This window comes from Aythya marila (genome assembly GCF_965140915.1).
Source record: "Aythya marila genome assembly, chromosome: 17".
Lineage (NCBI taxonomy): Eukaryota > Metazoa > Chordata > Aves > Anseriformes > Anatidae > Aythya > Aythya marila.
The window spans coordinates 3366780-3382108 of record NC_139058.1 but is presented as its reverse complement, the minus strand read 5'-3'; the positions used below and the strand labels follow the sequence as shown (position 1 = coordinate 3382108).

Here is a 15329-nt window from a genome sequence, read left to right as displayed (position 1 = left end):
TTACAATCTTCAAATATGTAAATCCAAATTGTAAAGTCTTTTAGACTTTGATTTAGCCAATGACTTTGTCCACTTCTAATGATATGCCTAGATAACTGGTATTTCTTTAGGTGGCTGATAGGTAACTGTAGTTCTGAAGGCATGTGGCCAATACACGCATGCATGGTTTTTTATATAAGTAAATGACTCCTGAGACCTGTAACTCACTGCTTGGATATTGAGTTGTTACCATTCACCTTTTACTGTTATGCACAGTATGCATATATCTACTTTATGCATGAGATGTGGACGCATTGAGAAATTGGAATTGTTTGAAATAAACGCACTAATTCCCTTGCTAATAACGTGAATTGAAGATGGATCAAGATATAAATACGACTTGTAGCATGATCTCATGGGAATTTTGCCTTTTGTTTTTATTCTTTAGCTGATTCAGGATGAAATAAGGCAGTTAGTGAAACTGCAGATCAGCAATTGGGGTGTTGGCAAGAGCAGAAGTTTGCCTGTGAAGGTTACAGACACTTTTTCGTCAATAGGAAGTCAAATGGGGATGCAATCTGAAGTCTCTGAAGAAAATGAATGCATTGTCAATCAGCTTAGATCTAATGAATCAGAAACTCAGCCAAATGCATCTGATCTGTATCAGGAATGTTTTGCAAATGACGCTTCGATGAACAGTGGGTATGGCACCCTTTCTGCCTCTGAATTGAACGCTAGCAAATCTAATGACGTTGTCAAGTGCACAGACTGCACGGAGAAAACTTCTCAAGGACAGGGTGATGCAGCAGTATTGCAGAGTGATGCAGCTGTAGCCACTGTTCAAAATACAAGAGAACTTTTACCAAAAAAAATAGAGGAAAACTGCTCATCAGGAAGGAATGATATTTTAGGTTTTCCTGTTGAATGTGAACATCAGGTAAATGAAGCGCAATGTGGAAGAAAAAGCAGGTAAGTGGTAAACTTTCCAAATTTGTTAATTTATTATACAGTCCTCACTCAGTAAATGCCTTTTGGTAACTAGAAATATGTAAGAACTGAATGGAACTTCTTGATGGTAAGAACTAAAAAAGCAAAAGTAAACACATGAACCCCCCCAAAAACCTAGGTACTTGGTAGATAAATATGTTTCTTTAGTCTGACGTTTCTGTGTGATGCATATTTGCTTCTGCAGTGTTTACCTATTGTAGATATGTTGGGAGAAAAATACAAAACTCTCCTTATTGTAAGCATGAGCTAAGATAAAGTTTGCATATACTGTTTTATCTACACACGGAAATTTAGGTGCTGATTACCAATTTTACATGACGCATTTTGCTGTGGTACTCAGCCATTTTTGCTATTTTATATGAATGTATTACAGTAATAATTTGTATCAGACAACAGCCAAGTGTGTGACTTTTTCTATTTTTGTTGTTATTTTGTTTTTAGTTAAGTTTTGTTTTTCTTTTGTTATGTCCAAAAGGTGAGTGGATCTAGTAAACTTTTTTTTTTTTTGAGTTACTTTGGCTCATCTGTAAGCCATAATAACTGACCAAATTCTGCTCTACTTGCAGAGAATTTTCAACTCTCCCTGTCAGGCTAGACTATAAAGGCCGTGGCTTCATACAGCCATGACCAATATCAAAGCTCACATGGGCAGCATGTTGCCTGCGAATCTGTGATAGTATTTTGCAGAGATAAAAACGCTCTGTCTGTTGGAAAAACAGAATCGTGAAAATGAACTTGTCTTGCTACTATGTTAGGAAACACAGAACCAGCTTTCTTTAGAGAATTGGTTTTGGAGATGTGTTATCTCAACATACAAGGTAGATCATAATGCCATTGATGTGCACATTCTCTTCCTTCTTTCTATTGAAGTTGATTTCTGTAGGGATCATTTCTCCATTGAAAAAGGGAATATATGTTTATGGTATATATGTGTGTTTCTTATCATCTAGTAAGTCTTTAACATCATGGGCACAAAAGTTGAAACAAAACCAACCCAAAAGAATAAATGCAGAAGAAGTACAAGTAGCCTCTATGCAAGGAAATGAACAAGCAAAGAAATTACCACTGGAGAATGTAAGTCGCCTTCCGATTTAGTTTTATTTTTAAATTTTTACTCTAGTCACTCCTAGTTTTTAGAGTTATAGTATGGTCTGATTCAGTGTTTGCTTTGAAATTTGAAATTTTTGAAATTTGTTTTGCTTGCCTTGAGCATTTGAGTAGTGGTTTTTCCATTGATATGTCTAAAGTTCATGTGGGCAGAGTTTACTACTTGGATCCTTCTATACCTATTCAACGCTGCTATTTTGGCTTATTTTATTCCTTGCCTATTTTTTTTTTTTTTTTTATCTTGCCTCAGTGGCACACGTTCTTTCCTTGTAGAGATAACAGTCACATTCTCAACTAAATCATCAGGTCATGGTAACTTATTGTGTCCCATCATTTTTTTAAAGGATCTTTGTTTTACAAATGTTGGTCTTCATTTCAGCTGTTGATGTCTCTTTTGGTATACAGAATTTAATGCAAGCTGCTAAACTTTTTGCATATTGAGACATTAGCCACTTTGTTCAGGACTAATAGTGTGTTTTTTTTTTTTGTGTGTGTGTGTGTTTTTAGCAAACTCTTAGGCTAAAATCCAAACAATTTTTTTTCTTGTATTGTTTCTGTAAGAATAATAAATTTTATGCTTGTATATGGTCACGATTTGTCTAAATTGAACTACTCCAAATTCAGTTACAGCACTGGTTACTAAAAAACAACCCACACAATAGAAGTTTAGGAGAAATTTTGGCTTTTTAGAACTATTTGTGGTAATGCCTATTGCCACAATTGCAGAATTGGCTCAAAATGCTTCTTTTGAGATGAATTTTATTTTTTTGTGTGTCCCTTCCCTCTTCCCCACCCTCTGTGATTAAATATTTCCTTCTCTATGTCCATAAATCTAATTATTTTGGGAAGTTTAACCATATATAACATTTCTGGCCCAAAAGGACATTATGCAACATGATTGCATGAGTATTCATCATACATGTAACTGAAGTTTTTGAATTAGTTTGAATATATTAATTGTCACAAGCATCTGTATGCTATTTTTAAGGAAATAATTCCTGAAATTCTGAAAGGCTTCACCTACAAGAGAATAGGAGAGCTAGAAAATATGAATCACTTGATACAAGGCAGGGTCAGTTTTCTTTCCTGTGGTCACTTTGAGGGTGATCCAGAAAGGGTAATCATAGCAGTTTGTATTTGCTCTTTCTAGTCTTCTATTGTCAATGCAAACACTATTGGCTAATGGAAATTAGTGTCAGAAACACAGATTTTGAAAAAAAATCTTTGTGTTCCTTTGTAAGAATTCAGTTGTTGCCCCTTCAAGTTCCTTTCTTCCTCCTTAGACAAAGGAGAATACCTTAATAAAAACATCAAAAGGGACAAAATAGCCTTGAGGTAATACCCTACATAATTCAAAAAGTTGTACTCTAGTTCTAAACTTTTTTTTTTTTAGCTGAAAGTTTTTTAGCTCCTAAAAAGTTTGGAGTGAAGGGAAGGAGGAAGTTTGGAGTGGAGAGGAGGAGGCTATGTCGTATCTTACACAGGGGGTATGTAGTATCTTGTCTATCTGAGATGTTAGACAATATTACCTCCTGATTTGTGGTAGGTGGAGGCATAACAGCTGACTATAAGAAATTCCAGTCTTAGGGTGAGCAAGGTTTTAAGGAGCAGGAAGGTTTAGATGACTATCCAAAAAGTGTATTTTTATAATACCTCATCTAAAAAATGCTCTATAAGTGGACTGGCACATGAATTAGAAGCTACCAGCATCATTTAATTATATGGCTTATCTTGGTTCCCCCTTCTGGTTTTGATTGCCCTTAAAATAAATTGTATCGGTTTGGATCATCATCACTAAGTTTAATCCCTTTGTGTAAAAAGGCTAACAGCATCTACATGCAGTTTTTTTAAATTAGACTCTCAATTTTTTTTCTTGCCTTGCAGTTTTTTTAAAAGCTTGTGTTCTCCTTTTAATTTTAGACAAACTCTACTGATTCTGTTTTGCCACCTTACACTTTTTACCTCAATCAACCAACTGAAAGCCCAAATTCCTTAGTGTCCGAAGCTTCAGGTATTGTTAATATCTTTTCCTTAAATTTCCTTTTCTGTTGATTTGTGTTTTTAGAGCTTACTAGAACGTACCTCCAATACTTCTGGAGAGGTACGGAGGGTATAAGCACAGAAAAACTGTTAATTTTTGATATAGTATAATTCTGCTGCTCATGGTCTTGCTTCAAACTGATGGTGGCTCCTGTGTATCACTGCTGGCAGATGCAGGGCTTTGGGCAATTTTATTTTTCTTTAAATTTCTCGATGCTTCAAGGCTGAGCTTTGTATTTAAAACTGTTTCATAATGTAATTACTGTTAAAATCATGGTAGGGAATAAAATGACCTTTAAAAATATTAGCACCACTGATGGTTTAGTAATCACAAGAGTGCATGGTAATAGAAGCAGAATTCCTGTAAGCCAAAGGAGTGATTCAGTAGTTCTGTGAATAAACAAGAACAAAATAATGCAGTGTGTAATGTGAGGATTATTATTATTTCTTATGTTGGGGTGCGTGTGAGTGAAGGGGGTTGTTTTTTGTTTTAGTGTGGTTTTGCTTCTGTTCTTTTGGGGGGTAGTTTTGTATGGTTTTGCTGATACAGTTTTATTGGTTGCTTTATTTTATTTTATTTTTTGTCAAAGCCAAACAACTAATTTATGTATTTTGATCATAACACGGTGGATCCACTTCAGTAACAAACAGGGATACGGAGACGTAGCCCTGCAAATGATGTATATTTCTTCTACACAACCACACATACAAGAAACTGAAGTGGGATAAAGACTGTTTAAATGTTCCTCTTGTGCCATCCCACAGTAGGTGGGTCCCAGTAGGCTGTCTTTTTGCATGTTATGGTGAGCACCAGACTGAAGAGTTTGTAACCTTGAGTGGCTGTCTAGAATTATTCCTTCGGCATTATAAGTTTTAAGAGCTATACTGGCATTGTTAGAAATGTGGCAGTTTATTGTAAATGAGGCTATGACCTTGAACACCAAAGAGTATATCTATATTTTCACTAATTTGCGCCTTTAATTAGCGATGCTGTGTGATATAATGCTGATAATGTATGTTGCTTGTGTTTGGCATTGAGATTTTTGTAACTTCTGCTAACAAATACTTCAGTAAAATCCCTAAGCAATAGATGCTAGTAATTAATACACTACTCTTGTTCGTTGGCAGAGTAACATCTTTCTAATGGTTTTGGGGATTCCATCTCCATAGGAGTGAGATTGAAATTTTAACCTTTTTTCTCCAATGATTCTTTTCATTAGGACTTTCGTACTGGAAACTAGATGAAAAGGACATGTATCACTCTTTACCAGAGAACTTCAGAAATGAGTTCACTGATGTTTTCTCCACAAAAGTATCACCAGATCAGGTAAACTTTGCTCATGTTCTAAAAGTTGTGTTATATTTGTCATCTTTCCCCTTTTCTACAAATGGAAAGAATCAGCCCTTCAGAAAAGAAGTTTTCTGTGAAGCCTCGTTTTGTTAGCTCACTGTCTCCATTATTCATTTACCCTGGCTACCTCCACTTGGAATTTACTGACCTTCTGTCATCTAAAGGAAATGGTGTAAGAGACAAGAAGAGATTAACTAGTGTATTAAAGGTGTATTTGCCTCATTAACGACAGTTCTTTAAATTGGGTGCATTGAATAGAGCCTTTGTTTTTTCTGAACTGTTTCATTAGCCAAAAAAAAAGTAATTGGGGATGAAGGGTTGTGTTCAGCAAGACTAATGTAGCAATTTTACCTCCTTCAGTCATCTTCTGCTGATGAAATGAAGCTATCGTCGTTGAAGGATATTTATCAGAAGAGACAAAGGGAAAACAAGCAGCTGCCAGACATGAATTTTATGCCTTCTTCTCAGTCAAGTCACCCACCAGAGGTAACATTATTATCTTTGTTCCACATCTCAGTTTGAAGATATGATAGGTTTTACAGGCTGCTTTCACATTAATCGGCACCTGCTGCCACCTCCAGTGCTGTGCTGGAACAGCAATTTTTGCAACTGTGCAACGAGCCAGACTGGGAGGGGATCCAGCTGAAAAGAACCCCTGAGAACACTCTGGGTGAGGGAGCACCTTTGCAGCACACCCTTGAAGGTGACACAGGGGTGAATCTGCTGAAGCTGATGAAATGCACATGGGACTGCAGTTGCAGAAGCAGGGTTTTCTTATTATTTCCTACAAGACAAGTTTCTTCCACCTCAGAAAGTGAATAAGCACGGGTTGTGGAAGTATTCTTTATTAATTCTGTTTCCATACCCAGATCCAGGACATAGCCTTTAGATTTTCCTCATGTATGTAATGTACAAGGCTACACAGGGGCTAATAAGTGACTGTCTTGTTTATGTAATCCACAAAATGATTTTAGTAACTGCACAATGTTATTGCTGTAGCCTGCAAGCAAACATCCTAATTCGTTTATATATATGGCTGAAATTTTCTGGACAGCTACAGATGCTGGATATATCATTTATTCCTACCAGAAACTGAGAAACACACGTTGCAAGCATTGGGTAGATGTATCATCTTCTGAGCTGTTACAGATTTCTCCATCTTTGCACTTGCTTGTCAATATCAAATAATCGTAGTAATATTCAGTGTAATTCCTGCAATACATTGTATAGATGACTAATGTATACAGATTAATTCCATTTACACGACCAAAAGTTAAAACAATTCTTTTTAGTATTGTAACTTATTTCCTAGATCTTGACGTTGGACCCAACCCTGCACATGAAACCTGGTCAGCAGAATCCAGGCCATTGCTTTTTCAATATTCCTGAAGAGACTACTCCTTTTTCTCCAGACTCTATGGCAGAACCTGGATTTTCAAGTCATCGTGATACAGACTCTTTTTCACGGACAAGCAATTCATCTCAGTGTGATGATTCCCTGAAATATCCTGCTGGTAGCAGAGCTGTGCATTTGGACCTCTGGAAAAATCATGCAATTCCAAATGAAAACAAGGCCAGCTGTCCTTTTCCAATGGCATATACCGATGCTAATAGTGATATTTTACTCAACACTGAGGAGGAAGAAACATTAACTCTAACTCCATCTTCTGTTACTCAGTGTGCTGACAACAGTTTACCAGAATATAATCTTTCAGTGGCATCTGTTGAAGATCCTGTGATAATGTCAAAGTAAGTTTTTTTTTTTTTCTTTTTTTTTTTTTAAGTTAGTTCTTTCATGAAAGAACAGTACTGGTGACATGAACAAAACATGCACGTTCTGTGAGCTTAGAATGTAGCTGGGCATTGCTTTTTTTTCTTTCTTTTTCTTCTTCCTGAAGTACAAATGGCATGGAGATAGAACAGTTATTTTCCACTTGTTATAAATGCCTTTGAGACCATACTATTTAATCTAAAGCACGGTGTTTGTACTGTCTTCCTTGATCCCCATGAATATCTGAGCCTTAACTGGAACACAAAACAGTTTTCCATATTTTAATTTTTATTATTTCTGTTTATACATTAAAATAAAAGTATATGCTTAATTCATAGGCTGTATGAGGGTGTTGATTTAGGTAGAGAATTTCAAAGTTCTGTCGTAGGTATGGTTCCTAATTAAGAGTCAAATGGTAGGATAAGCCCAGAATTACTGTACTTAGGAAAAATAAATATCCCCCAATCACAACTGAGGCTCTCGTGATTTGTGCAGTGACAAGCAAATGTGGCATATATTCCATGTGTGAGGGCTTATGCAGAGGGTCTTGACTGTTTCAAGACGGTTCAATTTGTGTGTTTCCTGGTTAATTTCTTGTGCATATTTTCTGCTGGGTAGAAAAGGAGAGAAGGAGTTAAGCTTTGTGTTATTAATGTGAATGCTTCCATGCCGGCCTTGGGTGTCTGACACCACTGCTTTAGATGACAAATTTCCTTTGCTTCAATTTGACTGTAACAAAGCTCTGCAAGAGATATTGATGTGCTGAGTTCATTACATCTGAGTCAGTGTAGCTGGCAATGCGTGGTCATGTTGATAGCTGGAAACTTTTTTTTGTTCTTAATTTTGAATATAGGATTAGGCAGAACTTGAGGGAAAAACATGCTCGACACATAGCTGATCTACGAGCTTACTATGATGCTGAGATACATAGCTTAAAACAGCAGCTAGAGGCAAGCCATAAAGCTGCTTCTTCTGAAGATTTGAAGAAAATCAATCAAAATCTTGCTGACAGGTACTGTTTATCCATCTTTTTCTTTCTCTGTTACAGGATATTATTTCTACTTTAAAAACTACATATGCTTGTTTAGAATATCTTGAAATGTCAGTCATTCCTCAATTCTGAATGTTTCATGCATCTATGATACTAATATTTTACTACTAAACACACATTTTACATTATTTAATGCATCTTTTTAAGATTGGTTTAAAATGACTGTTAGGTGATAAGTGGGATGTTTGGACCAGAGGTCTTGTTTGACCTGATTTTTGGTGAAGGTAGGATAAGTTTTGCTCAAAAGCAGTTGGCTGGCAGGCTGAGGTAGTCCTGAGCAATCTGTAATGGAAGTATCACTGTCATAAGATAGTACTTGCCTGTTGTGCTGGTGAACATCATCCCTCTTTATCTTTCACGTCAAAACTACCAGATGTTTCCAGATGTTACAGGAAAAGTCTTGAATTTATTGGTAGCTTTATAAAGCCAATTTACCAGTCAGTGCTCTTTGACCAGATATTACTGCCGGGGGCTGTGTGCCTCACCTGTGTACTTGGTGCCACTTGGGTGACTGCTGTAGAAGTTCAATGTGATTTTATATCATTACTGCCAGTCAAAATACATATTAAAAATTTAGACAGTTAAAATACTTTGCAAAATTTATGGCGTTCGGAGTAATTAAAAAACTGTGTGGGTAGCTGGGTCTCTTCCGTACTTCTCTTTTAGCAGTAGTGGGTTCTACCTATTAAAAGTGACTTCTGAGCAGTCATTTACTGAGTTACAAGAAGCTTGTGGTATGCTTTCAGTCATTAATTATCACACAGCATCATCAATTAGCTCAAGTGGAACTCCACTCTGGTGCCTCTCAGCTGCTTCTGGTCGTGGAGCTCTTGTGCACAGACTCCAGATGGTTCTGAGCAAATGTTCCCACTTTGCTGCTTGCCCTCTGAGCACCGCAGCCTTTCTGTGCAGAGGTGCTGGGTGCTCACTGCAACAGCTGTAGAGTATGGGAAGAGGTCCCAGGCTGGGTACCAAAATTAGAGGGGAAAGGAGGAAGGAAAGGCACCTATAAAAGGTAGATTTATTATTTGAAAGCTTAAGAGATTTTTGATTTTATCTCTCTTTTCCATGTAGGTGTGACCAACTAGATGCAGCTCTGAATGAAGCAAGCGCTCGCATAAAAGCCCTTGAAAATAAGAATAATATGCTAGAAAAGCAAGTGGTAAGTATATGTTTGTGGTGACATATATTAATTCAAGTTGCTTTTTAACTAAAAGGGTAAGAGAATGTACTTATTCATTGTTAAGCTAATCTGTATTTCTGTATTTTATTTTCAACCTTTCTCTTAATACAACATCAGCCAGTATGTTACACAGGCGACTTTCCTAGCCGTGTTTCTGAAGGCTCCTTGCTTGAATCATAATCACTTTTGTTTATAAACAATCCTTTATAGGGACCAAATGAAGTTTAATAGTTAAATATTGTCATTCGTTTCTGATGTCTCACTCTAAACCAGAATCAATTAAAAAAAAAATCTAATTACTTCCTTTTTGATTTCTAATTAGAGCTGTGTAATTAAGAGGAAATCTCATTTGCACTGGGGCAAAAATATTACCTGTTTAAGTGTACTTATACAGCCTTTCTGGCTAGGTCAGACCTGTTTGTTTATGACTGCATAGTTGAATTTATTGATGAAAGAACAGGGCATTCTGTCATGGAAGTTAAATGCCTGGAGAGACTAATTCATTCCACCTTTTAGACATTTTTCTTTGCTGGGAAGCAAGACAAGAAGTTGGGATTGGAGGTGTAACCTCTAGATGTTTTAAGTCATATAAAATGAATATACCTCACAGAAATGCGCATAATCTTGTACGTTTGTTGATGAGCTATTCTGTTTAGATGATTTTAGTTTCTGAACTAAAAATCTGCAAGGTAAGCATTATAATTAATGTTGTTTTTCTTCTACAGACAGATTGGAGAGAACGTTTTTATGCTGTTAGTAATACTTCCAAGGTTTTACAGGAACGTATTGAAGAAATGCGCACAAATAATAAAGAGAAGGATAACACAATCAGTAGACTAAAATCAAGGCTTAAAGATCTAGAGGAAGCATTTGAAAAAGCTTATAAATTATCCGATAATAAGAATGCAAGGTTAAAAGAAGAAAACAAAATGTTTCAAAATGTAAGTAAGAAAATGTGAAATGATTTTTACAGTTGCATTGCATCTTACTAACACAGCAAGTCCTGGGTGTTTTTGCAGTGGTATACATACTCTGAGTAGTTTTCCAAGACTTAATGCGCATCTGAGGGAACAGAAATATTCTGTAGACTGCTTTGTAGGCTAGGTGTTAGGTTATACTACAGACTTGATAGATATTTAAAAACAGTTATTTAAGGCAGCGATTATGTACGTGATGTGGTAACATTTGCTGTAGCCTTTCTCAGGTATTTTATTACTTTGTACTATTAGCTCATCTTTTTGTAGAGGTATTGTAGAAAATAATTTCAGAACAAGTTACTTTTTGTTCTCCTGAGTTTATGTGGAATGGACTGAATCTCTTTTGTAAGTCATCACTGTTAATTTTATGTATAATTTTAGACTGAATCAAAGTGATTGTTCTTCTGATTCTTCAGTAACAGCTTTATGGAATGTTTGATTCGTTTCGGGAAAATGGGTACTAGGAGGAAAAGAAACATGATGCTTTAAATCCTTCATTTATTTATTTATTTTCCAAATAAAACCTCAAATACAAAGTCAACTTTAAAGCCAGGAAAAAGTTCTACTGTTCCGTGAAGAGTTCTACTTCAGCTTCTTCAGTTCCTTTTAAAGATAAATTATAGGACAATAAGAAATATGTTGTGCATGTATTTCTTGTCCCTTCTATAACTTTTTTTCTGATTAGAAGATGCTAGAACTTAACAAATAATATTTAAATGCATTCTGTATATCCCATAGTGCTTATAAGCATGTTAGATAAGTAATTTATTTTATAGCACTCAACAAAAATGTTAGTTATGTTTACTCTTCATATGTGCTTGTTTTTTTGTTTGTTTTAGCTTTTAGGAGAATATGAGTCCCTTGGAAAAGAACATGAAAGAGTAAAGGTAAGTATGCACTAGTTAATTAAAAACCCAAGCTGGTAAAATCTGTTGTAATGTATTGTAGAATTAACTGACTTAACACAAGTATTTAGGAAAAAGACAAAATGAAAGATCCATATATCTTTTTGCTGAAAGCTTTTTACTGCATCTTCAGAGTCCCTGAAAAGGGAAAAAGAATGAGTTTAGAGTATATTGTGTTCTAGTTGTAGACAGCAAAAATACTGTGAAGTCAAAGCCGAAGAAATGTAATGGAACTCTATTTCAAATAGGAAGGCATATTTAATGTATTATTTTCAAGATCTAAGTTATTGTTTTTCTTCTGTAGACACTATGTAGTTTCCAGACTTATTACTTTTTTCCTTTTGTACTTTGTAGGATACATTAAATGCAACTGAAAACAAATTGCTTGACGCAAACACCCAGATTTCTGATTTGAAAAGGTAAATGTGAATGTTATTACTATTTTAACAATATGAAATACAGCCTGTGGCCCAGACTTTTAGTCCTGGACTATCAAGTCTGTATATTTGCAATCTTAATTACATCTTATGAAGTATTTCATGTTGCTTTATGCGGCTTTGCACAAATATGAAGAATCTTCTTTTTTCTAAGAAATGTGGTGTGTGTTTTTACTTCCTTGATCACAACCTCTTCCAGTGAGAGCAATTGCTTCCTCTCTGTTGTCAGTCAGATAACCCAGCCAGTCTGGTCTGCTGCTCAAGCTTTTGCTACCAAAGTTGTTTCCTCAGGAGCCCCCATCTTCAGTTTAGCAGTCTCTATGCAGGTTTTTAGGAGTGAGGATGCTGACAGGAGTCCACTATTTGAGATTATGGCTCCTGAATGTGAATAAAGGACAGAAAGTGTTCCATATATAGCAGAAATAATACCTGCTATGGATGTCCCTCAGGAAGCCTGGATCTGTCTTGTGGTTGGGAGAACAGATACGTATTGAGCTTTATGCTTTCTGGGCAGGCACTAGGCAACAGTCGTGACCATCAAGAGTTTTATGGCTATGGATGTGTCCTCCAGTTTGGGATTTCTCAGCTACTCCTAATCAAGGGTGTAAAACAGCATAGTTGTTCAGTGGCGTTTGGAGATGTGTGGGAGGAGAGGACTTCTGAGAGGGCTCTAGGGCAGGCATTGTAGAACTGCAGTGGGGTGAGGTGTGATGTCGTTCATCTCCCTCAGTGCTTTTCTGGGGGCATGTGCTGTTATTTCCTTTCCTGTTTTATATGAGCAGCTGAAACCAAGACTGTTAGAAATATTATTTTTTTTGTGCATAGTTTTTGATGATTCTTCTAGAAATGTGGCTACAAGTTCACCTCAAAATCCATTCCAAATGTCATAGCAACCAAGCATTAACCTGTGTAAAGTTAAAACTAAAATAAGAAAAAGCAAATGCATTTTCAGGCATATGTGTTGCAATCCTTTGTTACTCAGATCACCTGATTTTTAAAGAAGAAGAATGGAAAGAATGAATAGCAAGAATTTAAGGAAGGAGTAGAAAGGAGCCAAAAATACACTGCCTTCAATTTTTATTGTACTGTTGAGGAAATAAAGAGAGTGTGAAAGAAAGTTCAGTGTGGTATTTCTATTAGTGCTTCTATTTTTCCTGCCTGACTGTTGATGCTGCTAGCTAGGGATCATTCCATACTCATAAAGTGGAAAAAAGCAATTTTTACATCCTGTTCTAAAACCCTGTATTTCTATTCTCCAAGCAGCGAATGCCTAAAATTGTATTGCACTGAAGATGTGGGCTGCATGAGCAGCAGATTGGCAGTTAACCTGAGTGACACACAGGAGAAGGAGCCACCCACTAAAATCAGTCAGGGAGTCCTTTGCGTAGATTCCTCATTTCAAAGAGGAAAAACATTTGTCTGCCTCTCCCAAAGCCCCTAGGAGTTGGACGCTTTGATCCACAGCAGTATCTCCTGGTCTTGTCTTTCTAGCTAGGTCACCTAACCTATTTGACTTAGAATACAAACACATATTTATCTACGTATTTATGGATAGATAGAAATCTCATAGTTATTCTTGTTCTTCTGCTCTACTCAGGATATCTGAATAAAAATGAGTAAACTCCAGGAAATATGATGTCTCTTTATATATTTTAAATCATCTTATGCATCTTTGCTACTTTTCCATTAGGACGATTTCAAAACTTGAAGCTCAGCTCAAGCAGGTAGAACATGAAAATATGTTGAAACTTCGCCATATTACTGAAAGTCGTTTAAGAACCTCTTGTGCCAAGTAAGTGAATGTTCCAATAATATGAAAACAGGTCACGTGCTTTAGAATACTTTAATGTGTTTTGGGTAACAATGTATAAAGATGTCAGTCCATAGGCTAAACTGGATTAAGCACATGTGATGTAATCCCAAGACTTCATATGCCAAGAAATTATTAAAAAAAAATAATAATCAGATAACACACGTGTTATTTGGCAGACTGTCTCTAGTCTTCCTACATGAAGACTGGTCTCAGTTGCTAAGCTGAATAGAGATTTCCATGCTCAGCAAAGATCTTGGGAATAAAATCTAATAGTCCAATTAGACTTTATAAGTTTTCTTTATGCCCTTACGTCTTTGTTTTAAGAGGCTCATTACTGCTTTTTATTTTTCTAACTATAGTTTGTACGGGTATGCTGTGAGTAGTGTGGAAGTTCAGTTAAAATGCATACTCCGGTATGGATTGTGAATGTATGTTAAAGAAGTTAGAAGTTGGTCTCTCTTCTGTTTTGGTGCTTCTATGTCTTAAAGACCCGAAAAGCTGCTATTTTTCTACAGTATTTACAAAGTTATTGTATATTTGTTATTTGATTCTAAGTAGAACAAATAAGTAATACTTTTTTTTTTTTTTCAAGAAAAATTCAAAACCATTCATAATTCAGAGGTTTTGTTTGTTTGTTTGTTTTTTGTTCCCACAGCAAGTTGGCAACTCCTGATGTCAGCAGGCGAAAGTGGCTGATACCAGGAGCAGAGTATTCAATCTTCACTGGCCAGCCCTTGGAAGTCCAGGAAAGCCCGAAAGACAACAGACTAGAAGAAACCTATATTCCTTCAAGGTGAGCAGGTTTCCTTCAGTCTCCAATGTGATGTGAAGTTGAACAATTCTAAAACATAATTTTATTCAAAATTGACCAGATTCCTATTTCCAGACTTTGCTGCTAGTGCAAAGCTTCAGGTGTAGTTTCATTTCTCGGTAGTTTACCTTCTTCCTCAGAAGTTGCTAAGGCCTCTGTCAGTATTTGTTTACTTTGAAGAAGATGTCAAATTATCAAGCTTATCTCATATTTTGGATTCTTGGATTGTCTGTAACACAATTGTGTGAGGTTCTTGGCAGAAATTAAGAACAACTCTAAAAATCTTGCTTTGGCAACTGTAAAGCTCAAAATAAATTTCTCCCATTTTTTCTGTTCAGCTTGCATTTGGATTGCTGAAATAAAGCTGGAAAAATTGATCTTTCTTCCTGCTTCTTTCTTTAAGGCATCATTCTCCTCCTGAAAAAGACTCCTCACAGGAAGACTCTTCAACAAACTCAATTGAAAAGAAAGAAAATGGGATGTCAGAAGCACCAATTATAAAAGCCTTCAAAGAACTTGGAGAAGGAAAAGCTTTTAAAGATTGGGGTACACAGACAGAAAAAGAAGACTCATCAGCTAGTAATTTTTTAATTTACTTTTATATTCCTAAGCTTGTCTTTATGGGCCTTTCTTTGTTTGCATGTCTTTTGGTTTTGTTCTCATCATGAAAGGTCATCCATCTTCAGTGATGGGGTGAAATGAATGTGGTTTTTAGTATGCAAATTTCTGGAGTTTTCCTAAGAAAATTCAAAATGATACAGCTAAGGGGCTTGTTTAAAATAGAAGGAATGCAAAGGTTGCTGTTAGGTCTCAAGCTAGAGAGTAGTTGATGTCCTTTTTCTAAGAATAACGTAGTATTTATAAACAGTTAATGGAGTCCTAACAGAATTCTGGCT

General features: G+C 36.1%; 1 protein-coding gene across 2 annotated transcripts in view; it reads left to right on the top strand.

Moving 5' to 3' along the window:
- MPHOSPH9 (M-phase phosphoprotein 9) overlaps nucleotides 1–15329 on the top strand; it is a 28339-nt gene that overhangs the window by 7211 nt on the left and 5799 nt on the right. For both annotated transcript variants that reach the window (XM_082774554.1, XM_082774553.1), the window contains exons 5-18: nucleotides 428–948; nucleotides 1938–2061; nucleotides 4015–4105; nucleotides 5355–5461; nucleotides 5846–5971; nucleotides 6798–7234; nucleotides 8110–8268; nucleotides 9382–9469; nucleotides 10216–10431; nucleotides 11307–11354; nucleotides 11727–11791; nucleotides 13500–13601; nucleotides 14278–14415; nucleotides 14837–15012. In XM_082774554.1, the coding sequence (XP_082630680.1) occupies nucleotides 428–948; nucleotides 1938–2061; nucleotides 4015–4105; nucleotides 5355–5461; nucleotides 5846–5971; nucleotides 6798–7234; nucleotides 8110–8268; nucleotides 9382–9469; nucleotides 10216–10431; nucleotides 11307–11354; nucleotides 11727–11791; nucleotides 13500–13601; nucleotides 14278–14415; nucleotides 14837–15012 (2398 nt within the window). The remainder of the gene's footprint in view (nucleotides 1–427; nucleotides 949–1937; nucleotides 2062–4014; nucleotides 4106–5354; nucleotides 5462–5845; nucleotides 5972–6797; nucleotides 7235–8109; nucleotides 8269–9381; nucleotides 9470–10215; nucleotides 10432–11306; nucleotides 11355–11726; nucleotides 11792–13499; nucleotides 13602–14277; nucleotides 14416–14836; nucleotides 15013–15329) is intronic.